This window comes from Anguilla rostrata, chromosome 15 (assembly GCF_018555375.3).
Source record: "Anguilla rostrata isolate EN2019 chromosome 15, ASM1855537v3, whole genome shotgun sequence".
Taxonomy (NCBI): Eukaryota; Metazoa; Chordata; class Actinopteri; order Anguilliformes; family Anguillidae; genus Anguilla; species Anguilla rostrata.
This window is the reverse complement of record NC_057947.1, coordinates 35,630,390-35,646,252: the sequence shown is the minus strand read 5'-3', so window position 1 is coordinate 35,646,252 and position 15,863 is coordinate 35,630,390. Positions and strand designations below refer to the sequence as shown.

General features: G+C 41.5%; 1 protein-coding gene across 1 annotated transcript in view; it reads left to right on the top strand.

Moving 5' to 3' along the window:
• Nucleotides 1-202: 202 nt before the first annotated feature.
• LOC135241065 (dachshund homolog 1-like) overlaps nt 203-15,863 on the top strand; it is a 169,036-nt gene continuing 153,375 nt past the window's right edge. Inside the window, exon 1 of the mRNA XM_064311171.1 lies at nt 203-1,236. Within this exon, the coding sequence (XP_064167241.1) occupies nt 698-1,236 (539 nt within the window). The 5' untranslated portion in view covers nt 203-697. The remainder of the gene's footprint in view (nt 1,237-15,863) is intronic.

Here is a 15,863-nt window from a genome sequence, read left to right as displayed (position 1 = left end):
ATACTTACAGTAGGATATTTACATATTGGTACCATTTCTGGGAATTATTTTATGAGCGCAACACCTGCTGATAACCGATCTGTGAAATATTTTAAACTGGTTAAATTACGTTGGCAAATCGGAGGAAACATAATGCCGGAAAGTAAATTCAGTCGTGTTCATAAGGCTATTATGTTCAAAAGAGCAAGTTACTTGAAAGCTTCGTTTTCTGCAGGAAACCGCACACAAACAAATTGCGCATTCGTACTGTGTAATGATAGTGTTCCTTACTACAGACTGTGACCGTTCAAAAAAGTTTTAGGAGTTATTTAAAAAGATAGTGTTCCCACGTTTCTTTTGTTTCGCCCAGTACACTTTGAACTTGCGCATCACGCCGAATTGTCTGCGGTGAGTATTTCAAAGGCTCGCAGTCCTCTGGCTCCTCCCTCTCTGTACCTTGTGACAACAACAATTCGTCCACAGAGCGAGCTTCACTTTTCGGATCCTTTTCTTCCTGTCATTCTCGCTCAATCTTTGATCAATGTACTACAGCGCAGAGCCTAAATATCGCATACCCCATCTCTTTCAGAAACTCTTTTGATTGCGAAACAAATACAACTGGAAGAGCTCGCCCGCTCGGATTTCTCGTCTTGATTTCTACGAACACTTTTATACTCTGTTTTTTTTTTATACTTTGAACTTATTCTCACTGGTGACCATGGCCGTACCGGCTGCTTTGATCCCCCCAACCCCGTTGGTTCATCCACCTCCGATCCCAACTTCTACCGCTACAACCTCCTCGCCCTCGACCGCCTCGTCTCCGTCTCCGTCAATAGCACCTTCTGGGCAGAGCCTGTTCCGATCGGAGCTGATTACCACCAGCAGTCCGGGAATCCCAGCCGGCACGCTTCCCAGCAAACCCGTGTACTCGACTCCGTCTCCGGTCGAAAACACACCGCAGAATAATGAGTGTAAAATGGTAGAATTGCGGGGCGCTAAGGTCGCCTCGTTCACCGTGGACGGCTGCGAGCTCATCTGTCTTCCCCAGGCATTCGACCTCTTTCTGAAGCACTTGGTCGGCGGACTGCACACCGTGTACACCAAGCTGAAGAGACTGGAGATCACGCCGGTGGTGTGCAATGTGGAGCAGGTCCGTATCCTGCGAGGGCTCGGCGCCATCCAGCCGGGAGTCAACCGATGCAAACTCATCTCGCGGAAGGACTTCGAGACTCTGTATAATGACTGCACCAATGCAAGGTAAGCTTGAATAAGAGAAGTTTGTGTACGATTTTTTAAAATAAAAAAATATATCAGTATAGACAAGCTGTCACTCCACCCGTTTGAGTCGGAGGGGCGAGCTACTGGCCCAGATTCATCAAACGATTTCAGGGCGTTCTAAATTAAAGATGGTACTTTTTTTTAATTAACTACCCACTGAGTTCACGTTAGTAAATGCCACATGTTCTTTTGCCATTTACTTTGAATCTGTGAAACCACGGTGTGATGTTTACACGCTAACATGCAACGCTTCCTCGGAGTTTTCAAAGTAGCCTAGTTGGTAAACTCGATAACACGGCTGACCACAGGCTGAGCTTGTTACTTTGTCATTGCAGGCTAGTAGGGCATATTTGCACTAAGTAACACACACACACACACACACACACGCGCGGGCGCGCACGCACATACACACTTGTCACCAAACACGTTCATCTCAATTACTTGGGCTGAGGCTCACGTGTGGAATCCTTCGTTAAAAATATTGGCTATAAACAAGACTGGGATCGACAAATAAACAAGAAAGGGTATTTTGAATGCATGTTACTAAAGATAAACCGTCCTAAAATCAGCTGAGTAGAAAAAAATACGCTCATGCCCTGGCTTCTGTTTACGCGGTCGCGTTGTAGCCAAGTTAAAGGCTAGTCATTTGTTGTATGTGTAGTTCTATGTGTTTAACATACACACAATAGTGTCATAATTAGTTTTATTTTTTTTTAAGTTTTATTTTTATTTTTTATTTTGTAGCTCGACCACGTAATTGAAAATTTGACAAAGAGGGAAGAGGAGTCTTGCTCCACGTGAAGTGTCCAGCTGTAACAATGATGTGTTTCGCAAGCAAGCTTCTCGCCTTGGCTGTATTGCACGCGCCAGGCCATTTAATAGGCTTTATAGTCAACGTCCTAAAATGAAGCACCCGACTGTGGTGACTCTAAGCCCGGACTTCCAGATTCCGACTGTCAGTTTTCTGTGCATTTTTTCACACCCAGAACAAGTCCTTAAGTCTTAACCAGAATGTTAAAGCAGCGTCTGGGCTAACCCTAACGGTGTTGCCTTTTAATTGAACCTCGTGCGTTGTGTTCCTTTGAAAGTAGGCCATTTAATGATTTTTCGTACTAGCCTGTGTAGCAGAGCAAGTATTTGAATTTCGGCTATCCTATATTCGCAGAAGAACAGCAAAACCCACCAGATGAATGTCAAGACGAATACATAATACCAAAGTAGTCCAAATGTCCATTTTTCAAACAGGAGAGGTAGCGAATGCGTATTTACATAAAATTTAACGTATCCATTTATCAGCTGTTTAATCAATATGGTATTACAGTATATATATATATACCACGCTTTTAATAAAATAACAAGCGCAAGTAATAAAATATCCTAGTGAGCTTAGTTAACCTACAGTTTCTCGACGGTCTGATTTATTTGTAAACAAGGAGAGTTGCGTGCTAAGCCGAACCTAGTTTTGTCTTGGGTTACATCGGAAAATATAATAAATCACCTCTCGTGATATTAGTTAATACAGACTAAGGAATGCTACCTGATGCGTAGTTATTTATGCGTTCAGTTTAGCAGGTAAGTGCAACCGTTTTCGGCCTTTTCGATAGGTTATCGATAACGAATTGTGTAGTTGTTTATGATAGCACTTTGAAAGGGGGCTACATGCGCATCACACCTGCTGATACAGTGATACTGCACTGTTTTTTTATACTTAACGTTTTTTAACACCCACTGCAGGTTTCAGGGCTCATTAAACAAATTTCTTCCGCGCTTAGTACGACGTGGCCTTGGCAACATTCATTTTCAGCAACTTTAGATGATTCGAATCTCGTTAATTGTACGGCCTCGTTTATATGTATTATGAAAAACACCAGACTCAGAATTACGCGCTTCTTTCAGTTGTAGGTCGGATTTTCATGAATACCCCCACAGTATTACAAAAAAAGTCACGTGCCGTATTGTTTAATGGGATAACTGCTACTGACACTTTAATGAATCAATTTATTGACATATCAAATAGCTAAACCAGTTCACTGGCCACTATAACTATTCTAATTTAAAAAAATAAAAAATAAAACAAACTACTTGAGCCTTCCATAACAAATTCATTGGGGAGATATACGATACTTCATTTTTCAAGTGTACAATTTTATCAAATCGATTTGTATGACAAAAAATAAAATAAATCATTGATAACTCAACCATGTCACACCATTGATATAATTTAGTAAAAAAAAAAAATATATATATATATATTTAGGTAAAAAATTAGCTCACACAAGTGTTCCTTTGCTATGTAACTAAAGTACACTCATCCAACATGGCATGTTCTGTCACTTCTGTCCAAACCGTTGTCTTGTGTATCATTTCCATCTCATTCAGGAGAAGTTGCCTGAATACTGGGGCAACAGCTGGTTTGTTGTTTCCTCCATACAGCAAATGCTAATATTTAATTTTGTCTGCACTTTTCAGCTTCAGGCACTGCTCTGTGACTCTGACCCCTGCCTCATGCACAGAATAGGTGTGTTTGTAATCAGTGGAAGTATGCTGCGTGTGTGGGATAGCTGTACATGATGGCTGTTTTTCCCCTCACTGTTTTCTTCCTGTGGATTTCTTCTTGGGCTCAGGCGCAGTCTGGCATCGTCACTCGTTAATAAATGACCGTTAAATGACATCATCTGTAGCGGTGAAATTAGATTCCCAGACATTTGATCTCTGTACGCCTAAAACTGTTCGGTATTTTATTCTGTGTAAACGTTAGTAGCTTAAGCTTTGATGTCAGTTTTTGTTTATGCCTCAGAGAGAGAGAGAGAGAGCTCTCGTTTTCAGTTCACAATTGTGCCAATTCCTTGATTAGCGTGTGTTGTGAATATTTTGAACTGGCTATGATTTGACGCAGACGGGGGTGGCGCAGTGGTAGAACTGCGTTGTAACCAAGGTGCAGGTCGAATCCGGTAAGGACACTGCGTGACCTTGAGCAGGTACTTAACGCATTGCTTCAGTATATATCCAGCTGTAAATGGATACAATGTAAGTGTAATAAATTGTTAAGTCGCCTGATAAGAGCGCCAAATCCTATATGTATATATGTAATGTAATTTGACCATAAACTATTGATTTATCATGCAGTTTGATAAGCAGAACATGTGTTTCCCATGAATAAAAACAAATGTATGTAAGGACCATACAAAATTACCCAACAGGTTTAAATAAAACCTGCATTTGAGATTGAAATCATTTGGATGGTGATTTGAATCGCTGTACAGTATTACAAATTTGGAAGATATACTGTGGACATTATATGATAAAAAATATGCACGCTGTAAACTGAAAATTATTGATCATCCAAAATGGTTATATCAGTGTATTAAAGACAAAATCAAATTGTTTAAACATACACACACAAAAACAAACACACACACACACACACACAAAGTTGAAGTAACTGGTATGCCCTAGCCTTTTTACATGTTGTATCATAATGGCACTTTCACTGATATGCTTGACACGGTTAAAAAGTTAAGAACATATTTACGAAAGGAAACCTGAAGTCTAGACCGTGCCTCATTAGTAAGTGCTTCTCTGTCACATTGTCATAAGGGGTCCAGACGACGCACGGGGGGGCGTTGTGAGTTTTTAACCTGCGTGTTTGTGAATAAGACTGGGCCGGTGTTGGCGTGGACGCGTAGCATGGTGCTACGTGGGCTGCTGTTGGCGTGGACGCGCGGCACGGTGCTACGTGTTGGTTAATGATGGCAGGGGGGTCATTACCGCTGCACAGAGGCCTGTAATTGTCCCTAAAAGCACCTGGTTGTGGGGGCTTTGCACTGAAATCAATCACTTTCACTGTGGCCTGTGTCCATTTGTCAGATTACATTATCTGAATTAAGGAAGAGGCACCAAGTGGACATTTGCAGTAACACCAGGGGGAGGGAAAAAAAACCTGCTTTTGTTAATGTACATGACAATGTAATAGTGTTACATGCATAAAGGTAACACTAGTGTGTGAAGTTATTATCTATCTATACAATTACATGCTGCACCGAGGAACAACTTCTCAATTGTTTTAGTTGTTTGGTAGAAAAAAATGTAATAAAAATGATGGTGGTTAATTCATTAAAAAAAAAAAAAAAAAAAATCATTTGCTGTAATGTTGGTTCTGTTGGTTGCTATTCATTTCAGATTGAGAATGCTTTTTCTATCTTTCTAGAGATTTTTGTCCTTTGTGTGTTTGATTATGCAATATTCATATTTACACGTTCAGAGTTTCAGACAGCCTTGTAACGAGCGGTTATTTTGCCAGACGTATTAACCCTGATTGTTCGGTCACAATGAAGCTTATCGGGGCTCGTATACGATTCGCTGTATCGCAGGAAGGCATTGTTTCCACATCGCATATTGTAACGAGAACAATGCAATTATTTTTATTTCACGGTGATATTGTGCTGTTGGAACAACATGCTTTACGTGCAGTCCGTCCCCCCCAGCCCCACCCCCCCAACCCCACCCCACCCCAGAATTCCCTGCGACGCGCACTTGTGAGATAAGTGCTTTTCTGCGGGAGTACTCGCGCCTCGGCCCGCTCTGTCGGAGGGTCTCTCACGTGAGATTAATGTCCGGCTCCTGGCCCGCTGCAGATACAGGGCCGTGCTTTCTCCGCGCTTTCTCCGGAGTTATGACACCGGCCGCTCCCGCTCTTCAGCTCCCTGCTCTCCTTTTCATTTTCAGCCTGTGAGACAGAGATGTTTTTTTCCCCTGCTCCGTGACCTTTGAACTCCGAGGAGAGGTTATTAAAACAGGGGACCAGCGCAGTGATATTGTTGCGGTCTCTCTCTCTCTCCCTCTCTCTCTCTCTCTCTCCCTCTCTCCGGTCTCTGCGAAGCCGTCTTCCCCACGCGCGAGACCCAGAATGTGTGTGTCGTATGCTAACGGACGCTCCTTGGCTACCTCTGAAGGTTTAATTGTGCCTGGAGACACACGTCCCTGAAGTGTGTGGATGTGAATCTGTAACTGCGCGTTACTGTACCTGTCTCCCCCAACCCCCCCGCCCCCTCCCCCCTTAGTGGGTTTATTTTTAATTCCATTTTTTTTTTTTTTTTAAATCAAGTGTTAATGGTTATTGCTACAGTCAAATTCCAGTGGCATAGATTAACGTGCTGTGACTAAATTGAAAAATATTCCTTGTTAGTTTTACTGAATTTTTCTTGAATTACAATTTTCAGCTGTGCGTGCGTGCGTGCACGGGGGGGTGTATTGACGCACACAGTTACAGTTTATGCTATTTATTTTTCTTAGCGCCCAGTATGAGTTAAATATTCTCAAATGCACTTTGTTTTCCCCCCTTCTCTGTCTGTTGAGCTCTTGCAATTTATTTGTTTTCTACAAGGTCTGAATGTGTTTACAGGTACTCATGGGAAATCTCTGGATCTGATTCAAATCTTTCCTAGTCAGAGTGGGTGCTAAGATACCCTGTCACCCAGCAACCGCATCCAAGAGGGAACCAGAGTGATAATAACTTCAAAAAACAGAGTGACAGATGCCTGATCAGGATAAAAGAGAGAGAGGGAAGGCGCATGAGAAATTAGGCTTGTTAAAAATCAGAATTTCATTCAGACGCTTTCAGACAAACGAACATCGCAGCCTCGCATCTCGTGATCGACAGTACTTCTGTTGATTGGTCAAAATAAGGGATTAGTTTCAAATCATAAATGCGATTTCTGCACTAATTAACAGTCAAAGGAGCGCTGTTTTCAAACGGAATTAGCCACCTGTGTTCTGAGCTTCTGTGCATTGAACATGTGCCAGAAAACGTCTTGTGACGACATATAATGGAGAGTGATAATTGATTTGTAGACATGGCATTAATATAGAAATCGCAACAATGCTGCTCTGTTATTGGAAGAAGATTTAATTTGAACCTGCCCTACAAATGCTGGAAATATTTTTTGAATATTACAGTTGGTACACTTGTGTAATCACCAAATTAAAAAAAGAGATTTAAAAAGAGAGTATCTTTCTTAATCCATATTCGTTATTTAAGTTGGATTGTCTTAATACAGCAGTTCAGTACACTTGGTTTACATTTGTTTGAAAATGTAGACTTGCATGGCTAATATGCCTGTAGTTTTATTTTTTAAAAATCAATGGGCTCTTATTTGCATGTTCTTATTGGTTGTCTGAAGTACAGTTGTACAGCTTTGCATGTTCTTATTGGTTGGATGAAGTGCAGTTGTAGTTTTGCATGTTCTTATTGGTTGGATGCACTGCTGAGAACGGTGTTGTTACTTTCTTATTTTAAATAGCTTGACTGTGAGACAGATAGCTGTTATGCCGATGACAGTTTGCACACCATGACCGTTTTAGGGAATGTTTAGTGAAAATTACGAGATGAAAATAGGAGCAATATGTTACACACACACACAGGCTGATAATGACATTAAATGATAAAGACATTAAAACTAAAACATTGAGAAGTGTTGTTCTGTAAGCAAAGTTTAGGGTTGAAGGTATAAAATGATTTTGGACCACTATTTCAGAACAATCTCAAGTGATTAGAGTGGTGTTGGGGAAAAGGGAAGGGGAGACGTGGTGGAATTTTGGATGAATTTCCTACCCAGAATGCAGTGCGTTTGGGAGGCCACTCTCTTTTAGAGCTTGGCTCTACACAAAATTGGCGTTTCTTTAGACACCAGCTCTTCACATTACAGCATATTTAGGGGCGATGGCAGAAGTGGCTGGTGCTGGTGCGAGGATGTTAAACGCTACTGACAGAAGTTAGACGGAACAGATGAGATTTCCTGATTGGAGAAGGAATCCAGGCCTTACCCAGGCACTGTCTAATATGGTCACGTAGAGAAATTGATTTTCTTCAGAAATTAATTAATTTTTCATATAGCCCTAAGCTGCAGTTTAAAAAGAGTGGTTGCTGGTTTCTTCTTTTTTCTTCCTTTTTTTAAATTTTTTTAAAGAATTATTGCCTAATCATATTAATACTTTTGCCCCAAGGATGAAAAGATAATTGTACAAATGCATTTGGAAATATGTATCACTGAGTATTTATGATTAAATTATGCAAATAACCCCGCTTCCATCCTTCCCGGCCCCAGATTGTCTAATTAGGATTGATATGCCGAGTAGATGTTGGGGAATCTGAATACAAGCATGTCCAAAGAGCAGAAAATTGAAAATGACAAGGCTGGAATCCTTAAAAAGTGTTTTTTTTTTTTTTTCTCTCGCTGTCTAATTCAGCGTCGCTGTATCAGGAGTTAATTTCCCCCCCTTCGTTTGGCTTTGGCTCTGACAGAGCGAATGCATCAGGGAGCCAGTCTCAAATGGGAATCCAGACATTTCCTGTACTTGTTTTTCCTCCATTTTAATTTTCGGCGAAGGCTATCAGAGATGAATCCTCCACAGCGTAAACAATAAGCGGTATGCTAGCAATGTGGAAGTTGCTGGGTCAAACTCGGTTTATTAAAAAGCGTGTTTTTCCAAATTTATCTGCAGTAGCTTTTGTGTAAACGACGCAAATGACATTGAACTGAATCGTTGATTTTCACCTGGGAAACAAAAAGGTATCAGAGACGGCGTCTCAGAAGCATTTTTGTTCTTTATTTTTGGCTGAATAAGTGGCGTAGGGATATACTTTCTGGCGTGGTGCCGACCGTTTGTGACAGTGAGCAGAGTCAGAGTTTAAGAATTCAATTTCCATTAAAGGGAAATTGAAAGGTCAGTAATTGCCCTTTCATATCTGGAAAATGAAGTCTGGAGTCGCTGAAACGACTTCCCAGAGTTCAGCTGGGAGAAGCATTTGATTATTAGCTGTTCCTGTTTTGCTAAAAAACTTATGTTTGGGCAGCTGCTTTGCTACTCAGTGGTAGGCAGACGGCCACTTACGCCAGAATCACCGCGAGTGGCAACCCGTTCTGCCCAAGATGGAATCTTTACCGTTGAGCCAGATCTACGAATGCAGAGCTGCTCTCGTGCAGTGAGGCCTGATCCAGATGAAGGCGTGTAACGAGCGCTGGACGACGGGACGATGGGGTCGATCGTTTCACAGCCGCGAGCTCTGAGCGGTCGGCATGGACTTGTCCTGTCAAATCACGCGAGCTCTTCCTGGCAGTGTTGTGATGCTGCATCGACTCCCCAGTTTCCAAAAGCTGCCAATAGTGCTGGCCTTCATTTATGGCCTTTTTTTTAAAGAAAGACATTCATAATTCTGCCGGATTCATGTGAATACGTTTGTGTATATATGTATCTCTCTTCAAGAGTTTTATAAGATATGTATTAAAGTCCTGATTGGTATCTGCATAACTGGCAGGTGACCCCCTCCCCATAGATAAAGACACCTGAGAGGCTCACACATTAATATCAGTGCTCCTACCTTCTGCTTACCTGACACTGTCTGACAGTCACAACTCCGATTACCTCGCCTCTCTGCAGCGACGTCTGTACGGTCTGATTGTGTGTATTATCCTACACAAACACAGATTTGCCCAAACATTGCTGATTGCTACGTTGAAAGATCTCCCTGGAGGCTGATTGGACATTACTGCTGCATTTATGTGTTTGGGACCATAGCTGATTATGCTTTACATGGTTCAATGTGAGTAACAGTTGTGCGTTACTCAAAAACCAAAAGTATACTCTTTTTTACTAAAATGTAGTAGAAATCGTTTTAGCATGATGGCCTGGGGTGTAAATTGAATTAATATTATTTATGTGTGCAAATGCTAAAATATATGGACATTTGTTACAAAAATCTTTTAAATGTTTCTGATGAAAGAAACCCCTTTCTTATTTTTAACCTCACAATCAAATCAATTTACACACAACAAACACGTACTATGATGATGATGGTGATGATGATGATGATGTTGGTGATGGGAATATTGGTAATTACCATGATAATTACCGTGGTAGTTACTGGAAGTATAAAGAATTTTTCATAGCATGCATTATGAAACACAATCTATTTTCTGCTCAATAAAGTACCAACAGTCCACTGACTGGTTAACTGGCTGCAGAGGTTTCCCTGTTGACTTCGCTGCTCCCATTTAATTGGCCCATGTGGCCAAGAAGGTCACTTATTAGGATAACATTTATTCCACTTCTCAAGCTTAAAATGAAATATTATTATTGCTGAAAACCTGTTGTGCTTGTGACTGCTAGTATCAATTTAATCCATTCATAAGATATATTCCACCAAAAAAAAAAAAACAAAAACAGAAAGTGGACTTAATGCATTGAACATCTCCATGTCACATTTTCATATTGTAATAGAATACAAGAGCCACGTAGGAAACTTGCCTATAAGACACATTGTAGATGTGCCACTGTAAAAGGGACATTTGCAAACATAAGCACCATGCGTATCACAATCACCCCTGAGCTACCTTGTATGGTGTCAGTTAACTGTCACACCGGGCTACGTTGGTGGTCTCAGCCAGTGTGTCCGTAGGACTCCAGGTGTTCGTGGCCGAGGGAAAGGTACGGGGTGGGACTGTCTCAGGAGGTGAGCCCTGCCCACTTCCAGAAGCTGAGGCCCTCAGTTTGGCAGTTGGAGTCCTCCGAACCAGGGGTGGCGCAGTCAGTCTGTCTTGGGCCAGGGAAAGCATACCCCATTTGGGGGGGGGGGCTTGTATGGCATGGTCCAGGAGAACGTTGAGAGCCTGAGAGCAGCTGGATCTGTGGCCACCTGAAGGGGGCGCTCCACCAAAGATTTCGGGTGTACCTTCATCGGAACCTTTTGGTGGAAAAACAGCAGGAGTGTGTAGTGGGAGTGTATGAAGAGCAGAACCAGGGTATGGGACAGATGTGGAACTATGAATCTGCTGTTCCCTGCGACATCTTTCTCTGGGAAGGTAGACTGGTAGGGTTATTTGGAAAGTGCAGATGGTCCTGACATCATTCCTGATGAACCAAATACAAAAATGTTTGCGATTGGATGAAAATTGCAGCCAACGTGAAAGCTGCTCCTGCTTGTAAAATCTTCCTCATTGCACACTTGGTATCAAGAAGCAGGCCTATCTGGGTGTTTACGAATCGCGTATCTGGGTGTTGTGAATCGCACTTGCGTAGCGCGTAAGAGAGCACGTTTTCTGCCTGCGACGGTATGACTCTCTTCTTTTGTTTTTTTGTTGTTGTTTGTTTTGTTTTTGATGCTCTGCAGTACATGAAGCCCGTTCAGGTAACTCAACTCCAGGCCCTTTATTTGACGGTTGGACTCAGTTTCTCCTGACTCAAATGTCACGGGCTCCGCTGGTGTTTTTCAGAACCAGGGGCCTCTGACATCGCAAAGCTGCGGCCTCCCGCTATTATTACTTTCCTTTTAAAGGCTGACAGTTTGCCCCTGAGAGACGTGACACCACGCTGGTCTGCTGGAGCCGCACCGGTGCGTCCCCGCTCTCCCCCCGCTCTCTCCCCTCTCCCCGCTCTCTCCCCTCCCTCTCCCCTCTCCCCGCTCTCCCCGCTCTCCCTGCTCTCTCCACTCTCTCTCCACTCTCTCTCCACTCTCTCCCCGCTCTCCGCTCAATGAGCTATTTGTAAACCGGCGGTGGTGGCGACGGCACCTGGGCACCTGGGCACCTGCCACGGAACGGTGCGGTACAGAGAGAAAGCGCCGCATTGTAGTCCCGGGGACAGAAGCCGAAACGGCGTACGTAACGTCTGCGAATGTCATGAAATATGTGGGATCGCTGTCCCGCGGTCGCATCGGGTGTCCGGGTGTTCTTGTAAACCCTGGGCCCCATTTACTCTCCCTGTTCACTTACTGTATCGCAGGAATTATTATTATTATATTACATTTCAGGCATTTAGCAGAAAATCTTATCCAGAGAGACTTACACAACTATTATTATTATTATTATTATTATCATTGTGTGAAATAGCATGTTTATATAAAATGTTAAAATACAAAAAAATAAATTGGTTTCTAAATAAATTTTTTAAAAATTATTATTATTATTATTATTTTGACGTAACACATATCATTAATAATTAGAGGAGTATGTATTAATCTTAGCCTTGTGTGGGCTATCATGTTCTTCCAGACTTCAGACTTCCAGAGCACAGTGTACTAAAGTATTCTCCAGTTCCGCTCGTTGGGCTGGTGTGTATGTATGGAATGCATCTGTGGACATTTTATCTGCGACGCCCGCTCCCTGGCCGATTCACTTGACTGCAGCAAATAGAATGTGAAGCATGTTGACTGTAGAATAAAACAGACACCTGTTTAAAAACGGCTGGGTGTCCTGTAACACCGTCCACCTCTGACTTTCACTTAGGAAAGTGATTTATCCGCGACGTCCTTAAACTTTGCTTGGCGAATTGGCTTTTCTGAAAGGGGGGATGAATTAAGTCGAGCTGACATGGCACGCCAGTAAGCTGTGTTTCATTCCTCGCACTGCGGTATTCATTTGTGCCAAAGAGAGATTTATTGCATGATTGACAATTATGAGAGGATGACCTAGTTCTTTGTAATTGAACAAAAATGGTTTTTTCGAAGGACGGCTTTACCTCTTATTGCATTGTATACACCCCTGCCTGTGACAATATAGCCGATTCCTTGCCCTAGATACGGATTTAAAGATCTGAGAATGCATGCCTCTGTAAATTAGATTCTGAATTGCTTTGACACACGAACATTTATTTTTACGTAGTATTACATTGCGTAGAATCCGTGTTTTCCTTTTTTATTACGTCATGCAATGCTGACTTTTCTACTCCATTAAACTACGTATGTTCACACGCACGTGTTCTGAGAGATGGAATAGTGGCTAAATGTGGCTTTTTGACATTATCCATTGCTGTTTTTGTACATGTTTACCTGCTTTTTCCTCATGTTTTCCTAAATTTTGTTCAATGATTTATTTTTTTTAACATCACGTCACATCTGTGGTACGAATAATGGCTTGTTGTTAACATGCATGCGATGCATGTTCTGTTGAAGTGCCATCGGCTATTCCAATCTCATCTGTGACAGTTTGTGGCCGATGGACTCATTTTTTAAAGTCACTCTGCCGGGGCGATTTTCGCAAAACTCCGTAATGGCGGCTAATATTTCATGATTCATACATTTTTGATATTACCTTTCTATTAACTTTTTTATTCTGCTTAGTGAAGCTCATTACGGTTGGAAGGAAGTCGCAGCGACTCCTGGGACTGACGGCTGAGTGGAACATCAAATGATTCAAGCGGGGGTTTAGCTGGAAGTTAATATCCTGCAAAATTGTTGTGTGCAGCTTGGTAGAAAATGGGATGATTAAATGACACCAGCATATCAAAACCATTTTTGTCTGAGTACAAGGTGTTAAGTGTAGCTGTTGCAAAGCAGTTCTCCCAAGGTTGCTATTAAAAAGAATAAGTAATTCAAGGGGAAACAAGTATCTTGCAGGCAGAGAAGGATCAAATCCTACGCTTGGTGCATATTTAAAGAGCTAATATCCCTCTTGCATTTCATCGCCTGTCTCGCGGATTGAGGGTGGGCAGCTTCCTTCCTTTGAACGATAACTTAAGAGACCAGGACAAAAATAATTCTGAATTTCTGAGAACGTCTCTGTTGTGTTGCAGAGTGAAGAGATATAATGGTGTGATTGAAGTGATAACGGCCTGTCATCGAAAGTCAATAACAGAGCGAGAAATAATCTTGTTGAAATGCTCAAAAGTTTGTTGAATTAATATAGTGCCCCCTATTGGCCAATTCTCATCTTGTTTTGTATGCTAGTACATGGTTATCAGTAGTACACCGCTACCAAATTCCAAGATGATTAAACCTCGTTAAATTCATTTAAGAAGTACTGAATTATGATTGGCTGATGGCGGCCATTTTTTTTGGACAAGGTTCTTGGAGGAGCTTGACACTACATGGGCGTGGTCCAATCCCGACCAGGGCACTTCAGCTCACTTCTCTATCTGTTCCCCGCTGTGCTTTCCACCTCTATGCATAAACAAACAAATAAAAAATACTACAGGAGGACTTCTTTAAAAAGGAATGTGAACAATTCCCACTCAGGAAATGCAATATTTACTGACTTCAGATTTTTTATTTTGAATTTCACTTACTTTACTTACTAACCCCAGGTACTTCAAACTATACTAAATACTCTAGATGAGATAATTTGAGTAGGTATCCATTTCTTCATTGTATTTAGCTCATTGAAACATACCATACATTTAGTGGATTATAAGACCAAGTGAACATCAAGTCCAGTTGAACATCAAGTCCAGTTGAACAGGCAATTAGGATGCAAATACAATGTTATCTGAAGCAACAGAAGATAACATTAAAGCAACTTTTGTCTTTTGTTGTGTATAAAAATACCCATCTATTTCACTAGTACTAACCAAAAACGAATTGCATTGCTAATATTGTGGAATAATATTTATAACTAACTGTAACTCATTCTAAAATGTACTCTCTGTTTCGGTTAAAAAGCAGCATCGTAGTGTATGATAGCAACTGCCTTTGCTGCAGTGAACTGCTGCCATAGCATGCTATCATCCATGCTATTTTAAAGGACTGGCAGCTAACTACAATATCTATATATCATTCTGGTAAGCTGCACTCAACCCTGCATATAAGGTCTGTAATAACTATAAGTGACTTCATATTTGGCAGGCTGATACTGTTTCAATACATTAAATAAACCAACAAGCTAGTTTTAACTGATTTATGGCTGTCTAACTACTGTAATATTTTAATTTGTCTTTTAAGTTCTGTTCTAACATGATTTGGTTTCTAACCAAAGTACATTTGCGGCTGATTTTTATGACAGGGTAAAGACAGAGTAGATTGCTGTAAAATAAGGCAAAATGCAGTTCAGCATTGTTTCAGAAGAATTTACAAATTGTATAGACAGAGACAAACATATTATTTTCATGTTCTGATGTAGAGAAGTCCAGCCTTCGTTGCAGATCATTAAAATGCAGACCATCCATCATTTGTATAGGCTTTAGGATGAGTCAGATTGACATTTAAAGCATTTAAATTTAAAGTTCTCCATCACTTCCCCGAAAAATGGGCACTCAACCAACTAGAGTTCCCTTTAGTGTTCCCTTTACATACTCAAAATTCATTGTTGCATGAAAACTATGTTCAGCTTTCTCTGACCAGCTGCAGGAGCTAAGCAGTTTCTGACGCTAGCTCGGTACCCTGTTTAAATTAAGCTGTGCTTGGAAATTACCTGCATTTACAAGCCATTTCCTTCTGATTTGGAAAAATGCTTGTCTACGTTTGTAGGGGGTAATATCTCCCAGATAGTCTGCTATCACCTTATTTTCACTGGAATGATTTTTGCAAATGTTAATTTACTGATTCATGGCGAATGCTTTGTTCACGTGCGTAGCAGGCTAACTTTCTGTGTAGAAACGTTCAGCTAGTAGAGGTCTTACTCTTAGGTCTGGTATCACAAATACATTTTGTGATGATAACCTTCAGCCTGTGTTATTGGAGGGAAGCTGAGCTTAGTGAATGGTTTTATTTAGCATGGCACATATGTGGAGCCTTGGAAATGCAATGCCTGCACACCATGTTTGATGAAATGTCCTGTGTTGTGCTTCGGTGCTGGTTTCCCACGCATTGTGAGGACCACGCCAGCCTGTTGTCTGGAGAT